At 25.9% G+C, this 22,034-nt stretch overlaps 1 protein-coding gene across 4 annotated transcripts in view; it reads left to right on the top strand.

The window, feature by feature from the left end:
• LOC117172510 (neutral ceramidase) overlaps positions 1-22,034 on the top strand; it is a 290,344-nt gene that overhangs the window by 72,727 nt on the left and 195,583 nt on the right. For all 4 annotated transcript variants that reach the window (XM_033360522.1, XM_033360524.1, XM_033360523.1 and 1 more), the window contains exons 5-6: positions 2,825-2,952; positions 7,919-8,117. In XM_033360522.1, the coding sequence (XP_033216413.1) occupies positions 2,825-2,952; positions 7,919-8,117 (327 nt within the window). The remainder of the gene's footprint in view (positions 1-2,824; positions 2,953-7,918; positions 8,118-22,034) is intronic.

Below are 22,034 nucleotides of genomic sequence, written 5' to 3'. Positions count from 1 at the left end.
AGAACTTTTAAAACTTGATCATTTAAAATTTCGAGGAATTGAAATTGTATCGTTTCTAATTTAAAGTGTTCAAAATTTGATAATTTAAATTTTTTAAATTTTAACAATTTTTGATTTGAGGCAATTAAAATCTGAAAATTTGAAACCGAGGAATAAATATAATAATTTAAATTCTAAGCTTATAAATTTCTAGAATTTTAAATTGTTATTGCAAACACTATTACAATTTAAAGCAGAAATTGATTAGAGCAATTTTTCTAAGATAAAAAATTAATTAATCTTTTTAAAATGAATTACGTTCATTTATAATATTTAAAAATTGAATTGTGAAAAAGTCGTACAAAAGTAATTTAAAATAGGAAAAAAAATTTAAGAGGGCACTTTGAAAATTAATCAAATCCCGACTTTATTCAAAACTTAAAAAATTTTTAGTCCCAAATAATAATTGTGATATTAAGACTTTTTATACTCAAACCTACTGAAATTTCAAAAAATTTTAAATGCATTTGAATAATTTCAAAATTAAGAATTGTTAAATTGTTAATCGAACTTTTCAAAATTCAACTGTTTCAATTCTAAATGTATCTAATTACTCATGAATATAGAAAATGGTAAATTTAGCTTTTTTATTTAAAATTAAAGAATTTTTAAATTAAAACCATTAAAAATACAAAATAAATTAAAATGTTCGTGTTGTATATTGAAATTAAAGAATTAACTAAAAGAATACACAAAAGAAGATTTTTATATAATTTCAAAGTTTAAAATTGCACAATTTTGAAGGCTTTCCAGTAAACATTGTTTCTTTTTTCATTTTTTAAGTTAAATTAAAATCTTTTTCTTGAAAATTTATCTGTTTTATTTTAAAATTTATCTTTTTTTCTGAAAATATGTCTTTTTGTTAAATCAGTAAACTTTTTGGTTGGAAATTCAACAGTGAGGTTAAAAATTCACATGAAAATTAACATACTTAGTTAAAAATTTATTTATGTTGTTCAAAATGATGATTTTTTTCTATTCAAGATACATTTTTTCTAACTAAAAATTTAAATCTTTTACTGTTTGTCGAAATCTTTTTTTTATAGACATTTCTTACTATTTTTTGAAAATTCACCTGAATACTTAAAAATTTAACGATTTTGCAAGGAAATTTATTTAATTTGGTTAAAAACTCATTTTTCTAACTTAAAATTAAAGCATATTATTTTTTGTCGAAAATTGGTCTGCTATAGTTGAAAATTAAACAATGTTTTGTAAAAAATTTGTCTTTATTATTAGAAAATTCATCTTTTGGGTTAAAAATGTAACTGCTTTGTTAAAAATGTAATTTTTTTTATTAAATATGCGTCATTTTAGTTAAAATTCAATTCTTTGTTCGAAAATTCGTTTTATTTATTTTTTTTTTATTTTCTTTTGTACTAAAAATGTAGCTTTTACCCTTTTACTAGAAAATTGATTTTTTCAGCTGAAAATTCACTTATTTCGTTCAAAATTCATTTATGTTGTTCAAAATTATTATTATTTTGTATTTGAGCTAAATTTTTTTAACTGCAAATTTAAATATTTTACTTTTTTGTCAATATTTCTTATTAAAAGACACTTATTTATATTTTTTGAAAATTCGTCTGTATAGTTAAAAATTTAACGATTTTGATAAAAATTATTAAATTCGATTCAAAACTTATTTCTTAAACTTAAAATTAAAGCATTCCATTTTTGTAGAAAATTGGTATTCTTTAGTTGAAAATTAAACTATGCTGTTAAAAATTGGTTTTTATTGTTAGAAAATTCATCTTTTGGGTTGAAAATTCAACGATTTTGCCAAAAATTTAATTTTTTTATTAACGATGTATCATTTTAGTAAAAATTTATTTCTTTAGTTTAAAATTTAAAAAATTTGTTCGAATTTGTCTTTTTTTTTGTTCAAAGTTAATTTTTTTACTAAAAGTGTAGCATTTATACTTTAGCCAGAAAATTCATTTTTTTAAACTGAAAATTCACTTATTTTGTTAAAAAATGATTTATGTTGTTCAAAATGATTATTTTTTGGTAAAAAAGTTCATTTTTTTCAGAAATTTCAATTTTTTATTAAAAGTTCTCTTTTTTTTATTCAAAAATAATTTTTTTAACTATAAATTAAATTACTTCACTTTTTGTCGAAATTTTTTTGTATAGAATTTTTTTTAATTCTTCTGTTTATTTGAAAATTTATTTAATTTGGTTAAAAACTTATTTCTCCAACTGTTGAAAATTCAACAGTTTGTTAAAAATTTAATTTTTAAATTAATTTTTGGATTGTAAATTCAACTTTCTATTTCCAAAATTCGTCCGAAGCCTTGAAAACTCAAAATTCTAGATAAAATTTTTTTTATTGGTTAAAAGATCTTTTCTTTTGAAAATCAAACTCTTCTGTTAAAATTTAAATTTTTTTCGTTGAATTCAAAATTTTTCTATTGAAAATTAAAAAATAATTTTAGTGAAGAAATAAACTTTTGAACTCATATAAGATTTTCTGTGAAATCTATAACAAAATGTTGAAAAATGAACCAAGTTTTAACAATGTGTCAAACTGACAAAGTAAATAAATAAATTTTAATATTATGATCATTAATTATTTTCTTATTCGTAGTGTCTTGTCCTCAAATGCGGGATTATTAGTCCATCCCCTTTTCCAACTCTCTGAATTTTTCGGGGCTAAACAGAGCTTTCCTTATTGTGTGATCCACCAGGTTATTAATGATTATATTCTTAAGAGTAAACAAACTTTATTATTTAAATTATCAACAAAATAAAATTTTGATAAAAAAAATATTTTCGTTTTCAGAGTATAGAAAGGGCCCATAAATCAGTGGTCCCTGGACGAATTTTTGTAACTCAGGGTGAAGTTTTAGATGCCAATATTAACAGAAGTCCTCAGGCCTACCTAAACAATCCCGAAGCAGAAAGAAAAAAGTAAGCATCACTTCATCAATATTTAAATTGCTGCAAAAAAAGAAAAAGAAAAAAAGAAAATTCAACATGATTTTCAGCTTTTTTAATAAACAAAAATTGCATACATTCATTAATCTTTCACTGAAATTTTTCGGACGTACTCGTAAGTTTCTTTAAAATATCAAACTTATTTTCTTCAAAAATATTTTAACTTAAAAAAATTGTTCCAACGATTTCAGTCACAGAAAAATTTCAAATGCAAAAAAATTTAAAAGTCAATGTTTTTTTGTGTGTGAATTTGACCATTTTTCTTAAAAAAAATTTTTTATTTTAAATAACATCAGTTATAGTATTTTGATTCTTACAAAAAAAACGTGCGTGGTAAAATTTATTTTCAGAAGAAAATTATTATCTAATTTTAACTTTTTTATTAATGAATGTTAATAAAATTCCACATCGAACTGCCGTGGCCGATTTTTCAATTCAAAAAATTTTTTTTTTAATTTAATAACAAAAATGAAAAAAAAAATTTGACTTTTGAAGTTTACCGGTTTTTGAAAAATGCTTTGTTTTAATCAAAAACACCTAGAAAACTAAAAGCAACTATCCAAAAAAGATGTTCTATAGTAATGCAAATTTTGAAAAATTTATTGAATTTTTTACAAACAAATTGGAACAATTTATGGACAAAAAGGGTTTTTTAGTTCAAATAATGAAATTCAATAAATAATTTGTTATTTTATAATCAATTTTTATAATCGAATATCCAAAGTAGCTATTTTTGATGATAACAATAAAGTTTTTCCTATTAAATCAATCACATATTACTTGTTAATTAAACCTTAGTATAATATTTGGCCACAAAATAAAAATTAATCATTTTTTAAACTACCTTAATTGCAAAATGCACTATTTGGCTATTTCTGAAGGTACAAACTTGATTTTTTCGTTGAAATTAACAGTTAATGACGAACTTTTAAATTTCTGAGAACGTTTTGATGACATTAAACAATTTATTATTGTAAACAACCATTAATTCAATAAACTTTTATCATTTTATTTATTTACAAATACAATACATTTTTTTCACGGAATTAACAGCCAGTTATTTCGGAATAATTTTTTGCTATGAATTGATAACATTTGATCATTGTTTAACCAAAATTAATTAACAAATACATTTTTTGGTTATTATTCAGCATTAAAATTAAATTTTTTTAATAAATTGATCAATTCCGTTAAACAAAAAAGAAATTAAAGTAGTAATTAAGTTTCTTTATTAAGTCGTCCATTGTTATCGACGTATGGTAAAGAATTATTGTTCAGTATTTTGTTAATGAAAATAAAAATAGTATATCTTAATTGAACTATAAAAAAGTTAAAAAATGTATTATTAAAAGTTTATTGCACACAAAAAAATTTAAACGTTGAAAGATAGCCAAATAAGTTATTTGGTAATTAAGTTTGATTAAACAATTATCAAAGGTATCGATTCATAGCAAAAAATCATTGATAAATAATTGGCTGTTCAAATTTTCAAAATGTTCTTCAAAATTTAGAAGTTAGTTATTTACAGTTAATTTTATCGAAAAAATCAAGTTTGTACCTGCAAAAATAGTTAGATAGTGCATTTGTTAATTAAGATCGTTTACATACTTATGAAATTTTTTTGTTGACCAAATATGATACTTAGGTTTTATTTTCAAGCAACATATGATCGATTACATAAAAAAACTTTATTTAATGTATCAAAAATACCTGGCATGTATATTTTTTAAAATAAAAATTGCTTTTAAAATAACAAATTATTTATAAACTTTTATGAATTTAACGAAAAAACTCTTTTTGTCCACAATTTGTTCAAATTTAATGCGAATCAAGTGACTAATAGCAGCCAATCCCCACGAAACAATTTTCATTCAATTATTTGTTTATAACAAATTCAATAAATTTTTTAATATTTGCACTGCTATTGGACATCTTTTTTGGTAATTTGATTCCAGGTTTCTATAAAATAAGTTTCAGACCAAGCAGTTGAATTTAAAAATAAATAGTTGAAATTTAAACAAAAAAGAAAATACTTCAACCACGGATATATAAATTTTTAACCAAAATGTATCATTTTCAACCAAAAACTTTTCGAATAAATAGGCGAGTTTCCGCAAAATCGATTGAATTTTTAATCAAAGTATTTTTATGTTTAATACAAAAAAAGAAATAAATTTTTCATTAACAAATTAAATTTTCAATAAAAAAATACAAATGTTCAACAAAAAAGTTTATTAGAATTTTCTACCAAAATTGTTAAACTTTGAAACCAAAAAGATTTATTTTCAAGAATAAAGCTTCTTTTCAATCAAACAAATATATTTTTGACCAAAAAATATGAATTTTCAACATCAAAAATAATTTTTAGAACAAAAATAGTTAAATTATTAAGGCAAAAAGATATATTTACTAGAAAGCAGTTTAATATTTTAACCTGAAAATATGAATTTTTAATTAAAAAGTAAATATTTTAACAAGTAGTTAACTTTTTTACCGAAAAACATGAATTTTCAACAAAAAAGTTTATGTTTTAATTATTATTTGGATTTTTTACAAAAATAATAGAACTTTCAAGCCAAAAACATGGATTTGCTACAAAATAGTTGAATTTTTTAACCCAAAAATATGAGTTTTTATCTAAAAAGTTAATTTTTGATCAAATAGTTTAATTTTTAACCACATTATTTGAATTTTGATCCCAAAAATGTTTTTACTACAAAAAGTTGAATTTCTCAAATGAAAATATGACTTGTTAAACAAACAGTTAAATTTTTAACAAAAATAGTGGAATTTTCAAACGAAAAAGTCAAATTTTGAAAAAAATAGTTAAATTTTCAACCCAAAAATCTGAGCTTTCAAACAAAAAGTTTAATTTTCTACGTATTACTATTGTTCAAAAATTAATATTCGTAATTAAAAATTCATTTTTTTTTGTGAAAATTGTACTATTTTGTTAACAATTTTTTTTCTTCTTGATTCATAATTTTAGTTAGAAATTCAACTATTTAGATTAGTCATTCATCTATATAGTTTAAAGTTATTTATTTATGTTTTAATTTATCTTTTTTGATAGAAAATTTAGCTTTTGCTGATTAAAAATTTAACTACTTGATCAAAGTTAAACTAGATGATAATCTTTTGTATGATAATATTATTCCATATATATTATTTTCCTTCTTTAAAATGCTAAATAATTTTATTGTTTGACAACCATTGTTTATAAAAAAATTTCCTGTTAAATAATGACTTGATAATCTCTTCTGTCGCGATATTATTCTCCGTATGATTGCTGTGTAAAATGATTGTTATTTTTTGTCACTTTTCACCTTCAATAACAGATTGGTGCATTTTATTTAAAATTGGTCTTGAATCTTACATAAATAACCTTCTTATTTCCAATAAATAACGACAGTAGTAAAAAAATATATTTTAAATAATGTTCAACATTTACAAGAAAAGAAGACAAACGCTTTGGTTACAATTTGTTATTCGAAAAGAAATGCTTAACTTTGTGGGACGAACGTATGAAAATATCGTCCCCAAATTAAAAAGCCCCAAACCCACAAACTAACAAGTTCCAAACCCACAAACCCCAAACCAACAAGCCACAAATACATAAGCTTTATATCTACCAACGTACAAACCCACATACCCACAAGCTTCAAATCCACAAACTACAAACCTACAAACACCAAACCCACAAACCCCCAAAACCCACAAACCCCAAACCCACAAACCCCAAACCCACAAACCCCAAACCCACAAACCCCAAACCCACAAACCGCAAACCCAGAAACGTCAAACCTACAAGCTCCATATCCACAAACGTACAAACCCCAAACCAACTATCCCAAATCCACGAACCACAAATTCCCCAAATTCAGAAACGCCAACCCCACAAGCTCCATTTCCACAAACGTACAAACCTCAAACCAGAAATCCCAAAACCACGAACCCCAAACCTACAGACCCCAAACTAACAAAGCCCAAATCCACCAACCCCAAATTATATCAAGTTCTAAATTGGTATTATAAAATGCGAAGTATATGGGGTTTGACGAATTGAGGTTGGTGGGTTTGAGGTTTCTGGATTTGGGGTTTGTGATTTCGGGGTTTGTATGTTCGTGTTTTTGTGGGTTTGGAGTTTGTACGTTCGTAGATATTGAGCTTGTGGGTTTGGGGTTTGTGGATTTGGGGTTTGTACGTTTGTGAACATGGAGCTTGTGGGTTTGGGGTTTGTAGGTTCGGGGTTTGTGGGTTTGGATTTTTGTTGATATGGAGCTTGTAGGTTTGAGGTTTGTATGCTTGGAGTTTATGGGCTTGGGATTTGTGTGTTTGTAGTTTGTGGGTTTGGGAATCGTGTGTTAGGAGTTTGTAGGTTTGGGATTGCCTGGTTTACGGTTTTTGGGGCTTATTAGTTTGTGGGTTTGAAGCTTCTTAATTTGGGGTTTGAGGTTTGTGGGTTCGGGGTTTGTATGTTCGTGTTTTTGTGGGTTTGGGGTTTGTACGTTCGTTGATATTTAGCTTGTGTGTTTGTGGGTTTGAGGTTTGTAGATTCGGGGTTTGTAGGTTCAGGGTTTGTGGATTTGGATTTTTGTGGATATGGAGCTTGTAGATTTCGGATTTGTGTGTTTGGAGTTTGTGGGTTTGGGATTGCCTGGTTTGTGGGTTCAAGGCTTATTAGTTTGTGGGGTTGAAGCTTCTTAATTTGGGGTTAATAGATTTGGGGTACGAAATTTATGCAGAAATTTCAGGTTTTGAACCATTCTAGATTCGTGTTCAGAGACCCCAAAAACATAATGTATACCCATTAGAATCCCAGTAGACTCCCAAACCATTTTGTGGTCATGTGTAATTAAATAATAATAATTATTATTAATTATAATAATTAATCATTAAATCATAAATTGATAAATCAATACCAATTTTTTATTTTTAGGTACAAATATGACGTGGATAAAACTTTGACACAACTAAAATTTATTGCCACTAACGACCAACCCCTTGGAGTCATTTCCTGGTTCGCAGTTCACCCCACGAGTATGAATAACACAAATCATCTGGTGTCCAGTGACAATGTTGGTTATGCTTCAATTTTATTTGAAAAAGCAATGAACAATGGTTCCCTGCTCGGCAAGGTGAGAATGATTTTAAAAAAATTAAGTGCCGGCCTAATAGGTCGGTTCCTTTTCTAACTTTTTCTCTCTCTGCATTTTTTAACCTTTTTTTAAATTAAAAAAAAAGAAGATCTTATGCACATCACCTGCAATTTTTTTCAAATTTTCAAAAAATAAATGCGTTTAAAAAAAATACATTTAGAGGTTGGGAATGTTCCATGTAGTTCAGCCCATATTTTCTATACGAATGAGAAATGAATTTTTTTAATATCACCCCCCATAAGTCTCTTTTATAGGATCCCCAAATAATCCCACAAGTGAAAAATTGGGTTTTTAAGTTTTTGGCAAAATTATGATTTTTTGCGTTTTTTTAACGAATTGCTTTCAATACATAAAGTGCTACTTTTTATTGATAATTTTATATTTAAATAATTTGTTTAAACAATTTGTTATCTTATATTTTTTCCGAATTTTGAAACTCTTTATCAACTTTTCAACTAGAGCGACGTAATAATAATAATAATAATAATAATAATAATAATAATAATAGGGATACAATTTAACAGTGCTAATTTTTTCAAAAAAGTATTATTGTTAAAAATATATAATAATGAATTCCATCTGTTAAACATAATTGTTTAAAAAAACAATATTGCTTATTACTATCTTCTCTTATAGTAATGCTAGATAGTTGCGGTTTTTCTGAAATATTTCATTTTTTGTCAATTTTCAATTTAGCGACGTAAAAATAATTGAAGTTTAACTAACATAATTGTTTGAACAAAGTATTTTTAATAACAATCTGCTCCTACTGTAGTTCTAAGTAGATGTGGTTTTTTCTGAAATTTTCAACTTTTTATCCACATTTCACTTAAAGTAAAGTAATCATAAATCCAATTTCACTAAAATAATTTTTTAAACAATTTATTATTATTTTCTCTAATATTCTATTTTAATAGTGATAGAAAGTTTCGGTTTTCTCTTAAGTATTCAACTTTATGTCCCATTTTCACTTAAAATTAGGCAATAACAATTGAAATAAAAAAAAAAAATCGTTAAAAAAAATTAGTATTGTTTATTAATATCTTCTCTTAGAGCAATGGTCGATAGTTTAATTCTTCTTGAGAAATTTACTAATTTCTGAAATGTAAAAAGTTTACAAATTTCAGGGATTTAATATTTCAGAAATTAGAAAATTCATTATTTGAAATTTCGAAAATGAACGTTTTCTGTATTTTTGATTTTGTTTTTCTGTTTAAACTAAAAAAATTCTTTTTCGACAACTTAATGCAAAAGTTGAATTTTTATTACAAAAAATTTATTTTTAATTAATTAAAAGATGAATTTTAAACCGAGAAGTTTGATTTTTTAGCAAAGACAAATTCTCAACCAAATATATCAATCTTGAACCAAATATAGTTGAATTTTTAACTACAAAGAATTACTTACTAGAAAAAAGACAAATTTTAAACAAAATAGTTCAATTTCTAACAAAAAAATGAATTTTCCAGAAGAGTTGAATTTTTGAATAAGAAAGAGTTTTCAGTCAACGAGGATAAAAAATATCAACTGAAATGTTAATTTTCAAGCTAGACAGATGAGATTTTAACAAAAAGCTAATGTTTCAAATACGACATAAAATTTTCGAAAAAAAGATTAATTTTCAACCAACAAGAAGATTAATTTTCTACCAAAAGAGACGAGTTTTTAACCAAATAAATAAATTTCTAACCAAACTGTTGAATTTTCAACCAAGAAATTTAATTTTCCACCAGAAAGGAGAAATACGATTTTCAACTAAGCAGTTAAATTTCAAACCAAATTTGTAGGTTTTCAGTTGAAAAGAAAGAATTATTAACCACAAAAAAAAAAGAATTTTTCACTTAGCATTAACATTATTAATCAAAAGAGATAAATTTCCAATAAAAAATGTGATAGTATTTTAACTAAAATGTATTTTTACTTTAGGTCAACAAGATTTTAATTTTGAACCAATAAAGTTAATTTTATGGGAAGAAAATTTAAACAAAATAATTAGATTATCAACCAGACAGTTATTAAAGTTTTACCTGAAAAGATTAATTTTTTACCAGAAAAGGTAACATTTCATTAAATTATATACGTTTTAAGCAGAATAATTTTCATTGTGTGAATAGCCTTGGTTTATTTATAATTATAATTATAATTTTGAATTTGAAATTCGTTGACCCTAGGCTTAATATTAATGTTAAATTTCAGTTTAAAACTATTTTTTAATACAAATTAAATTATTTTATTTAGTTTCTATAATCAAAAATCGAGTCCTCGTTGATTAGAATTAGTAAGTTTCGCACAACAGGTTCCCATTTGTCGCAGAACTTAATTTAATAATCGATACTGAGTTTCTCTGTTTTAATCTGCAGGATAATTTTAACGACCGTCACGTTCTATGCACGTAATATTATTAGTTTAGTTAATATCATTAAAGTTTTTAGAACATTATTTAATTACTAGTCTTTGAAATCTTTTATAATAAATTAAAATAATATTTCATAAATAAAATATGCTAAAAAACAATAAGTTATACATTTATAATATTTAAAATTGGTATCTAAATGTCTGTTCTAAATTCTTCAGAGTATAATGGGTTGCCTATATTTTCGGTCTTGTGAGCTTATGAGTCTCTTATCACTTATGATAATATTACATGTAGGTCTGTACCAATACATAAAATATATAAATTAAATAAAAAATATTAATTAAATAAAAAATTATTAGCAAAAAAATTCCAACTTTAAAATTATTTAAGGATTTTTTTATAAAAGTTTCAACGAATTGAAGAGTGGAAATTCCAAATCAAAATAAATTCAAGAATTTAAAAAAGTAGAATACATATCAAGTTATTTTTAAGTAACCACCAAAAATATCTCATAGAAATATTATTTATTTAACTTGGAAGGTTGAATAATTTTTAAGTTTGCAGATATCAGAGAAAAAATAATTAATAGAAATATGCAATTATAATATTTAAAATGTATTTTTTTATCTCATCAGCATTTGGTATCTTGTCCTACTTTTTAGAATTTTAATTTCCAATACGAAATTACGGAAAAAATATAGGGTATTATATCTGAAATTTATCGAACTTCTACCTTACCGACCTTTTTGTTTGATCATATAAATGTATAACTTCAACAAGAAATGAGATATCGAGATGAAAATTTGGAAAAATAAATAAAAAGAATCAAGAAACGTTAATGCTCGAATGAATTTTTACAATTACAAGAAAAAAAACTGTTCATTTTTTTGTAGTAGTGAAAATTTATTAGTACATTGAGAGTAAATTCCGAGGGAGCCGAAAGTGATGCTGTAAACGCGCTCTTTAGGAGATATATTCTGTGGGAGAACTGTAGCTTGAAAGAGGCGTCACCCAATCCCTCAGGGCCGAAATCATCCCTCCGCAAACAATTGGGGAAAAATTCAAGCAGGCACGTTGGTGCCTGGAACGAATCCCGAGAAGAGTCATTCTTCACTGAACGATCTCTGCCCCCACTCCGGCATGGATGGAATGAGTAGAAAATCGAAAGACTGGAAAGATCGTACTTACTGACTCTCTTTAGGATTTGAATTTTCTAGGGAGCTGAATCCTAAGAGTAAAAGCCCTTTGCTGTTTCTCAAGAGATCGATCTCTTAGTGAGTCAGAATGTGCCGTTTCTGATGCATATTTTGGAAACGAAACTTTACTGGTTGGCACCACATACAATATTTTTTCGAATTTTGATAAACAGTCCTTATTTGGAATTATTGTTGACTAATGCATTATTATTTTTTTTCATAAATTCAGATTGATGTGAATTTTAATTAGAATACTTTTATCATAGAGTATTATCATTTTCTTAATTAATTTATTATTATTTAAGCACTAATAATAAATTATAATAATCTAAGAGATATTATAAACTAAAATATTGAAAAAATGAATGAATTGTTTAAAAAATTAGATTTTTCCAAAATAAATTTATTTAACAAATAAAATGTATGACAAACTTTAACTATTGCTTACAAAATAAAAGGGGTTGAAAAATAAAATGGTTTGTAAAATAAAATAGTCTTTGAAATTAAATTTCAGGAAAAAAGAAATAGATTCAAAAGTATTATTCAAACAAATAATGGAATTTAAGAAAATGATACAATTGATAAAAAAGCAATTAATTAAAAAAGAAAATTGTTGAAAAAATAAATTCAAAGAACACATAAAATGGTCAAACAATCAAATTGATGAAGAATCAAAAAGGTATAAGAAATTAAATATTTAAACAAAAATTTTTTTAAAACTGGAATTGGTTAAAGAATTAAATTAGAAAAATCAATTTTTTTTTAATTACAAATTTTGAACAAAATGATTGTTGAAAGAAAAGTTATAGATATTTCGACCATAATATTAAAAATTAATTCTCAAACGAATTTATGTGAATTATAGTTAGAATACTTTTATCATAAATTATTAGTATTCTCTTAATTAATTAATTATTATATAAGCAATGATAATAAATGACATTCTTAAATCAGATATTGATAAAATATAAAAAAAAATTGTTTAATAAGTTAAATTTTTCATAAATTTTATTTTAAAAAGTAAAATGTTTGCAAACTTAAATAAGGCTTCACAAAACAAAAAGGGTTGAAAAATAAAATCGTTTAAGAAATTAAATTTTAGAAAAACAAATAGATTTGAAAATATAATCTAAACAAATAATATAATTCAAAAAAATGATAAAATCGCTAATGAAACAGTAATTAATTGAAAAATAAAATTCCGAATGTTATTAATTTTACATTATTCAATATCTATATCAATATCAAGAACTTTCTTTTAAATTATAATTCTAAGTAAATATTAATTATTCACAAATTTACCCATTTTCTAATGCATTATATATTATTAATCAATTAATAAAATACTTCCCTATTGTTTCATAATCAAATGATAATGTATATTATATAGTTGTGTTTTAAATGCGTATAATATAATTTGGAATTAGCGAGAAATTGCTAAATTAATACAAAGTAGCTTCTATTCTGATTTCAAAAACAGAATCTCAGAGATTAAAATCATATTGCATAGACAGAGAGTAAAAGTCCAGAGAGCTGAGAGTAGATTTAAAACCTAACTCTTTCGGATGGCAGCTTGCTATCTTCGGGATCGTTTGAAAGTACGAGGGTGGTTCAAATATGATCGAGACAGACGCTGTAGATGGCGCGCATGTATATTTTGAAATCATGGCTGGGTCCCTTACGAACAGTGTGGCATAGTTTTCGTCGGGAGCCATGATCCAACAAACCATGGTCCCGCCAATTCGATGCTCAAATGCGTTCGATTTGGAGTGACTGAAGTGAACCGACGCCTCCCACCATACTCACTGCATTGGCGCGAATGGAAGGGGAAGCCAACTGCCGTACTCGATCCAAGATGTCAGAAAGGTCGGGTACCCTAGGGTGCCGAATCTGATTGGTTGACTTTTTTTTACTTGCGTCTGGCAGGACCATGCTTTGTTGGATCATGGTCGAGAGCGCATGTTTGACGCGCGTGCTACGACCATGAGTGAACGTCAAGTGCCGACCGCCGTTGCTCAACGTATTTTCATTCGTTTTTTAGTGCGGGAAGGCGTTAAAAACAAGGAAATTTTTCTTCGTTTCGGAAGTCAGTTCCGTAGGGGGCGCCTGAATAGGGCTGCCGTGTTTAAATGGGCCAAAGCATTCAAGTATGTCCGCGAAACCGTCGAGAATGAGCCGCATGATCGTCGAGCGCGAACCAGCATGACACCAAACAACATTCGCTGCGTAGAACAAATGATTTTGGAGGACCGTAGGATGAATGTTCGAGACATTTCGGCTGAACTCGGCATCAGTATTGGTAGTGTAGAGTCTATCATCTACGAACGAATGTGGACAAAATGTGTAACTTGTGAGGGGAGATACCTAGAAACTGTACATTTTTTCGATAGTAAATAAACGTGTCAGAGTATTTGCCTCGATCATATTTAAACCACCCTCGTATCTTCGTTTAAGTTTCCATCGGGAGCGAAACCATCCAGAATTCTGGAGGTTTCGATCTTTCAAAGACGGAATCCCGGGTACTTTTTTTTTATCAATACACAAACTAAAGGACCGATCCTCTGTATCTGTTTTGCTCGGGATTCAAACTTAACCAGTTGCTGCCGCAACCCATCTGTTTCTGAATGATTGAGAAGGAGGCGAAGTCCACTCGGGATGGGATCACTTTTTTCCTGCAGTAAATATTTTCGGATCTTGAGAAGAGTAAAACCTAACGGGCACTTTTTCGTCGGTTCAGTGAATAAAACCCCAAAGTGAGCAAAACCTATTACTCTTAGTCCCACTACATGAACGCTCCTTAGGTCCTTTTCTATAGTTTTCCAAACTTTCAGTTTGATATTCTTTCTCAAGTGGAATTGATATTATCCGCAAAATAATGTTGGTAAAATATTATAAAATTTCTACATTACCGACAATTTTTTATGGATCATATCAATTCCACGTGAAATGAGATATGGGACTGAACTTTTGGGAAAATATAGAAAAGAAACCAATGCAATTTTATGTAATTAATAATATATTTTTACAAGAAAAAATATGTAAATTTTTTGGTGTAAACATTTATTAGTACTTTTAAGTTCCTTACTTCATTCTCTATATTTTCCCAAAATTTTAGGTTAATATATTGTCTCGTGTGATATCGGTATAATTAGGTATTTCATTTGAGTAGGAACTTCAGAGAAAATTATTTCATCTTTTTTCTGAACCTCCACAATGCGTAAACGATCAAAATTTTTTTATACATAAAATATCGGTCAAAAACTTTGAGAAATGGAAGAGCCGAAAGAAAACTATGTAAAAGTACAAAGTTTAATAATAAAAGATGTAAAAACATATTTAAACTAAATCTTATATGGCACGCAACAAAGGACTCTGCCATCAATGCCATCGGCATCAGCCGAACCCTGGCTATCACTAGACGAGGCTCGAACAGCTGGCTCGTCCTACTTCGTGAGTCCTTTGTTGTGTGTCGGATAAGATTTACTTGAAATACTTTTTTTTACATTTTGTATTATCAAACATTGTACTTTAACAAAGTTTAACTTTATTGTGCTCTAATACATTTTTCAAAGTTTCAGCTCGATATTTTGTTTACAAAAAAAGTTCTTAGCTTCCAAAAAATATTCAGTGATCAGATAAAGTGAGGTCGGTATTTTTTATGAATCATATAAAATGACAGAAGATGAGATATCAAACTGAATGTTTGTAAAAATATAAAAAAGGAACCAAGGAATGTTTATTTACTTAAGGATCGTCCTTAAATTATTTAATTTTGATAATACGTAATTAAAACAAATAACTTACATTAATTGTAGAGAAATTTATTGTCTATTTAACCTCAGGCGCCAAAGAAACCTGTTGAGTGAAAAGTGAACCTAGCTAACAATTTTTTTTTTAATTCAGGGAATTTTATTGTTCAATGATAAGTAAGGGACTTAAAAATAGGAATTTCGAAAAAGTTAGGGAATTCATATAACTTTCAATCACGACCAAGGAGAATATTTCTGTAATTTTAAAAATTTCTTTTAAAACTGTTTTATTCTGTTAATGAAAGATTCAAGTTAACAAATATTACATGTTTCAAATTCTGGTATATAATTATTAATGATCAGGGAAAGCTATTCAACTGTTTTTTTTTAATTCGACTATTTCGTAGAGAATTGACTTGTTTAAAATTCACGTTTTGGTGTTTAAAAGTAAAGTAAACTCTTTTTTTATGTGAATTTAACAGGTTTTTTGCATTTTTTTAATTTAAAAAATGCACATATTTTAGTAGAAACTGCATTTTTTTAGATAAAAGTGCAAGTACATTGTTAGAAATTCAAATTTTTTGAAAGGCTTCCTTTTTAATTAAAAATTTGACTGTTTTGTTGAAAATTCAAGTATCTGTGTAGAAAATTCACTTCTTATTTACAACTCTTCCTTTGATATTGAAAAGTAAAAAAAAAATCATTTTTTAGATGAAAATTCAACTATTTTCTTGAAAGTTCGTGGTTTATTTAAAGAATTTTCTATTTTAGTAGAAAATGCATCTTTCATGGATAAAAATTCAAATTTTTGGTTAAAGCTTCAAAAATTTGGTTGAGAAGTCATCCTTTCCAGTTGAAAATTCAACTTATTCTTTTTTTTGAAAATTTACGTGTTTAAAATTCATATATTGGTTTTGAAAAATTAACTCAAATCTTTTTTAAGTAAAAATTAAACTTTATTTTCAATTTGTTTTTTGTTTTATTCATAAAATCATCTGTTTTAGTAGAAATTTCATCTTTCTTGGATAAAAATGAAACTTCTTGGTTGAAAATTCATCTATGTCATAGAAAATTTACTTCATGTTTAAAATTCATATGTTGGCGTTGAAAAGTAAAATTAAAAGCTTTTTTGGATAAAAATTCAATTATTTTTTTTCGTTGAAAATTTGTGTAATTATTTTAAAAATTTTTCTATTTTTGTAGAAACTCCATCTCTCTTGGATAATAATGCAACTGGTTGGATAAAAGTTCGAAAATTTGGTTAAAAAATCACCCTTTCCAGTTGACACTGGAAAGGGTGACTTGTCGAAGATTCATATGTTTAGTTTAATATGCATCTATTTGGTATAAAATTTAACTATTTGGTTGAAAATTATTTTTTATCGCGTAAGATTCAATTTTTGTATGGAAAATTCACCCTTTGGCTTGGATTCAGCAATTTAGGTAAAAAAATTTGTTTTATGCCTGAAAAAGCTTTATTTGTTGAAAAATCGTCTGTTTGGTTAGCAAAATTAATTTTTTTAAATTTAATTGGATCTTCCTTAAAATATCATCTATTACATTTTTTTGGTTTAAAATTCATCTTTTTATGTTGAAAATTAATTTATTTCATTTAAAATTTAAGTATTTGGTTAAAAAGGTATCTTTTATGGTGAGAAAGTAGTTTTTTGTTGAAAATTAATAAGTAAATTAAAATGTTTTTTGGGATGTGAAATATTGTTTTATTCCGTTAAAAAAAGATCCGATTTTGAAAATATTACAAGATTAAAATTTTGGTATTTGAATGTTAATGGTTAGGAAGAATGAAAAATTGATGCAAACTCCTGTTAAAAAAAAACAACAACAATCCAATGACCAAATTTTGACCACAGAAAATTTGGTGGTTGGATTGTTTTTTTTGTTGCTTTTGGTTTTGATTTTTTTAAACAGGAGTTTGTATCAATTTGATTATCAGGCGTTAAATAGGATTTTTAATTTGGATTTAAATCTAATTTAAATTTCTTAAATATGAATAAAAAATTATGCAACGAAGAATCTGAGAATTTTGAAAATTAAATTTTCACCCTCTAAAGCTTAATTTTAACACAAAAAATTTCTATAAGGCTCAAATCACATGCCTTCTTATTTTTGGAAACTATAAATTACGTAAAATAAGAGCGGGAGGGGGGGGAAGAAATATTTTTTTGCTGCTCGATATAGGGGGGAGGGTCTTGGAGAGGGCCTGTAATTCGTTACTTAATTTAATTACGGCCCTTAATCAATTTTTACAAAAAAAAATTTTTTTGTAGTAGTAAACATTTATTAGTACATAAACTTTCCTTAGTTCCCTTTCTATAGTTTTAATCTCTTGAATTTATTTCCATTTGTTAATTCCACTCTTAGATACTTTGAAATTTGTATAAATATCATTGAATAATTTTAAATTTACAATTTTTCTAGTTGCTATTAATTTTTTTTTCAATGTTTATGTTCTTATTTATTATTTCCTATATTTACATGTAATGTCTTCAAAAGTTTTGAGAGAAACTCTTATAAGGCCCAAAATGCAGGCAACCCATTATACTCCGAAGTATTTATAACAGTGAAATATTGATGTCAGTTTTTAACATTATAAAAAAATATCTCTCAATTTTTTCAAAATGTACTTTTTTGTTAACATTCTTTTATTTGCGGGTTGAAAATTTTACTGTTTCATAGAAAACTCATCTTTCTGACAGGGAAATTCAAAAATTTAGTAAAAAGTTCAACTATTGGTGAAGAATTAAACTATTTCGTAGAAAATGTTTTTTTTAATTCTGGTAGAAAATTAATATTCTTGGTTGGAAATTCAAGTATTTGATTAGAAATTGATTAATTTTATAGAAAATTCATCTCTTTTGGTACAAAATTAATCTTATTTTTTAATTTTTTTTTTAATTCTATTAGATAATTTGAAATTTATTTTTTTTTTAAATAAAAATTAGACTATTGCATTTTTGGTCCAAAATTGATATTTTTTTGTTTAAGGATTTAACTATTCAGTGAAAAATTTATATAATTTATTGAAAAAATTTCTTTTCTGGTAAAAATGTAACCTTCTTGGTTAAAAATTTATTTATTTTTTTTTGCATTTGTCATTTTTGTAGGAAATAATTCTTCATTGTTTAAAATTCCACTTCTTGGTTTGAAAAAAGACGAATTCTCAACCGAATATATTTGTTTAAGAATTTGTCTTTTTGTAAGAAATGAATCTTCTTGGTTGAAAATTAATTTTTTTTTAATATTCAAATATTTAGTTTAAACTTTAACTTTTTTATATAAAGCTTGTATTTTTGACTTGAAAATTAAACACTTTAGATAAAAAAATTTTCTTAATTAACTAAAAAATCTTCCTTTGCTTGAAAATTCAACTCTTCTAGAAAATTCGTCGCTTGTTTGTGGAAGATCTTTATTTAAATAAAAATGTAACTACTTCATTCTGGGTGAAACATAAATTTTTTTAGTTCAAAAATAAAAAGTTAAATAAGTTTACAAAGGTTAAAAACAAAAATAAAATGAAACTTCCGAAAAAATTCTAATTTTCAAACTCAAAAAAAATAAAACAGTAGAATTTGATAGTACAGTTGAGAATAAATACCGAATATAAAATAAAAGATTATTTTGACAAAGAAAAACTATTCAATATTTCTTGCGACAATATGAAAATTTGGAAACTTCTTATTATGCGTAATTTGAAATTTTTAAAATTTGCTATTTTCAGGAAATTAAAAATTCGACAGATTACTACTTTCGTTAATTTGACCATTTAGAAGTTTCAAAAATTCGGTTCTTAAAATTTCGAGAATAAAAATTTTTGGTTTTTCTGAATTTTTTAACTCATTTTAAACTTTTGAGTTAGGGCGAGGCAGTTAATAATTAAATTTGAAAAAATAATAGTTTCAATCATTTATTAATATTTATAATAATATTCGTTTTCGAATAATGCAAGAAAGTTGTAATTTTTTCTTAAAATTTTCCACCTTTTATCTACTTACGATTTAGAGAGGGTTCATAATTATTATAAGTTAACAAAAATATTACATTAAAAAATTTCGAACTGTTTTTTAATAATATTCTCGGTTCTCGCTATTCGGGTTTTTAAAAATTTTATTTCTTTTTTGTGAATATATTCTCTAAAATAAAACAGATATTTGAGCTGTACATAAAATTTTCTATAGGGATATAGTTGAATGTAAATTTGCCTTGTCGTAGTCACTGGAAGCCTTTTTGATTAAATAAATAATAATATTTAATATTTGTTTCCCACTATAAAGTCAAACAGAAGCTGAAATTTTCAGAGAAAAAACAGCAACTTTCTAGTATTACTCTAAGAAGAAAAACAAAAAATAAGAAATTGCCTAAACAATTATGTTTATAAACTTAAATAATTACTACCTCAATAATCAAAAAGTTGAAAAAAGTAAAAAATTTCACAAGAACGTAGTAAACTTTCTGCAACTTTCTAGCATTATTCAAAAAGAATATTATTAAAACATAAAGTTAATTGTTTGGAGAATTATTTTTGTTAAATTGAATACATTATTACCTCAAATTGCCTAAGATGCTCAAAATAGGTAGAAAAATCTGGAAGATCCGCCACTTTCTAATAATTATTTAAAAGAAGATGGTTATAAACAATAATAAATTGCTTAAACAAACAATTTTGTTGAATTGGAATAATGATTACCTTATTCTAAGAAAAAAGTAGATGAAAGAATAAACATTCTCGAACAAAATAATAACTTTTCAGCAGGGTTATAGAATAAAATAATTATAAACAATAATAACCAGTTTCAATTTTTTTCTAATTACATTAACTATTATATCATTCTAATTGAAAAGTGGACAAAAAATTGAATATTTAAAAAAAAACCGCAACTATCTGGCATTAATATATTTATTACCTTGCTATAAGCGAAAATATACAAAGACTGGAATTTTAAAAAAGATGAAACCATCTAGCATTATTATAGGAGATAATAGTTAATTTTGGTTAAAAATGGATTTTTTTTAGTTCAAAAACAAAAAGTTAAAAAAGTTTTAAAATAAATATAAAATAATACTTACGAAAATGTTTATCCATAAAATTTCAAAATATTCTTCTAATTCTGTAAACATTATATTCGCCAAATGTTTAAATCTCCAAATTTTCACATTCCAGAAATTGGTAAATTTCCAAATTTTCAAACACCTAAAAAAATAAAACAGTAAGGTTTGATAGTATACTTGAGAATAAATATCACATAATATAAAATAAATGTTATTTCAATCGAAGGAAAACTATTCAATATTTTTTGCGGCAATATAAAAATTTGGCAACTTTTTATTATGCGGAATTTAAAATTTTTTGAATTTCCTATTTTCGGGAAATCGAAAATTCGGCAGTTTACTACTTTCGGTAATTTGACCAGTTAGAAGATTTAAGAATTCGGTTCTTAAAATTTCGAAAATACAAATTTTCGGTAGTTTTTTTTCGGGGCATTTATGTTTGCGGTAATTATTTTTTCGGTATTTTTCCGAAAATTGAGGTGCGCAATTGTTCTGTAGTGGTAAATATTTATTAGTACATAAACGTAACTTTCGTATTGTTTACCAAGATTGCGAGATGAGGTATCAGACTGAAATTTTGGGAAAATATAAAATTGCAACTGAGGAGCGTTCATGTACTAATAAATTTTTACTACGACAAACAAAAAATTCACAAAAATAATTTTTTTTAATTGTACGATTTAAGGACATGTGCCTCTTATCCGAAGTCTACTTTTGTAGGAATCGGATAAGTATCAAATGCCCTTATTGTGACAGTTATCCGATCCCTACTTTAACGATAATTTTTTATGGCTTTAATCAATTCCACGCGAAATGAGATATCAGACTAAACATTTTTGAATAATATAAAAAAGCAACCGAGAAGCGTCCATGTACTAATAAATGTTTACTACGACAAACAAAATTCACAAAAATAATTTTTTTTCAATTGTAAAAATTTACTAGGACATAAGCATTCCTTAATTCCGTTTCTTCATTTTCCCAAACATTACGATTTAAGGGCATATGCCACTTATCCGATTTCTGCTTCAGCAGAAATCGGATAAGGTCACATGCCTTCATCGTGACACTTATCCGATTTATACTTTAACGATACTTTTGTATGGCTTTAATCAATTTCACACGAGATAAGATATCAAACTGATCGTTTGGAAAAATATGAAAAAGCAACCGAGGAACGTTTATGTACTAATAAATGTTTACAGCGACAAAAAAATTTACAAAAATAATTTTTTTTTTAGTTGTAAAAATGTATTTGTACTTGAGCACTCCTTAGTTCCGTTTCTTCATTTTCCCAAAAATTACGATTTAAGGGCATCCGATTTCTACTTTAGTAGAAATCGGATAAGTGTCGCATGCCCTTATCGTGACAGTTATCCGATTCCTATTTAACGATAATTTTGCATAGCTTTAATCAATTTCACGAGAAATGAGATATCAGACTAAACATTTTTGAATAATATAAAAAAGCAACCGAGAAGCGTCCATGTACTAATAAATGTTTACTACGACAAACAAAATTCACAAA

The sequence above is a fragment of the Belonocnema kinseyi genome, chromosome 5 (genome assembly GCF_010883055.1).
Source record: "Belonocnema kinseyi isolate 2016_QV_RU_SX_M_011 chromosome 5, B_treatae_v1, whole genome shotgun sequence".
In the NCBI taxonomy this organism is placed as follows: Eukaryota; Metazoa; Arthropoda; class Insecta; order Hymenoptera; family Cynipidae; genus Belonocnema; species Belonocnema kinseyi.
This window is presented reverse-complemented; position numbering and strand designations above follow the sequence as displayed.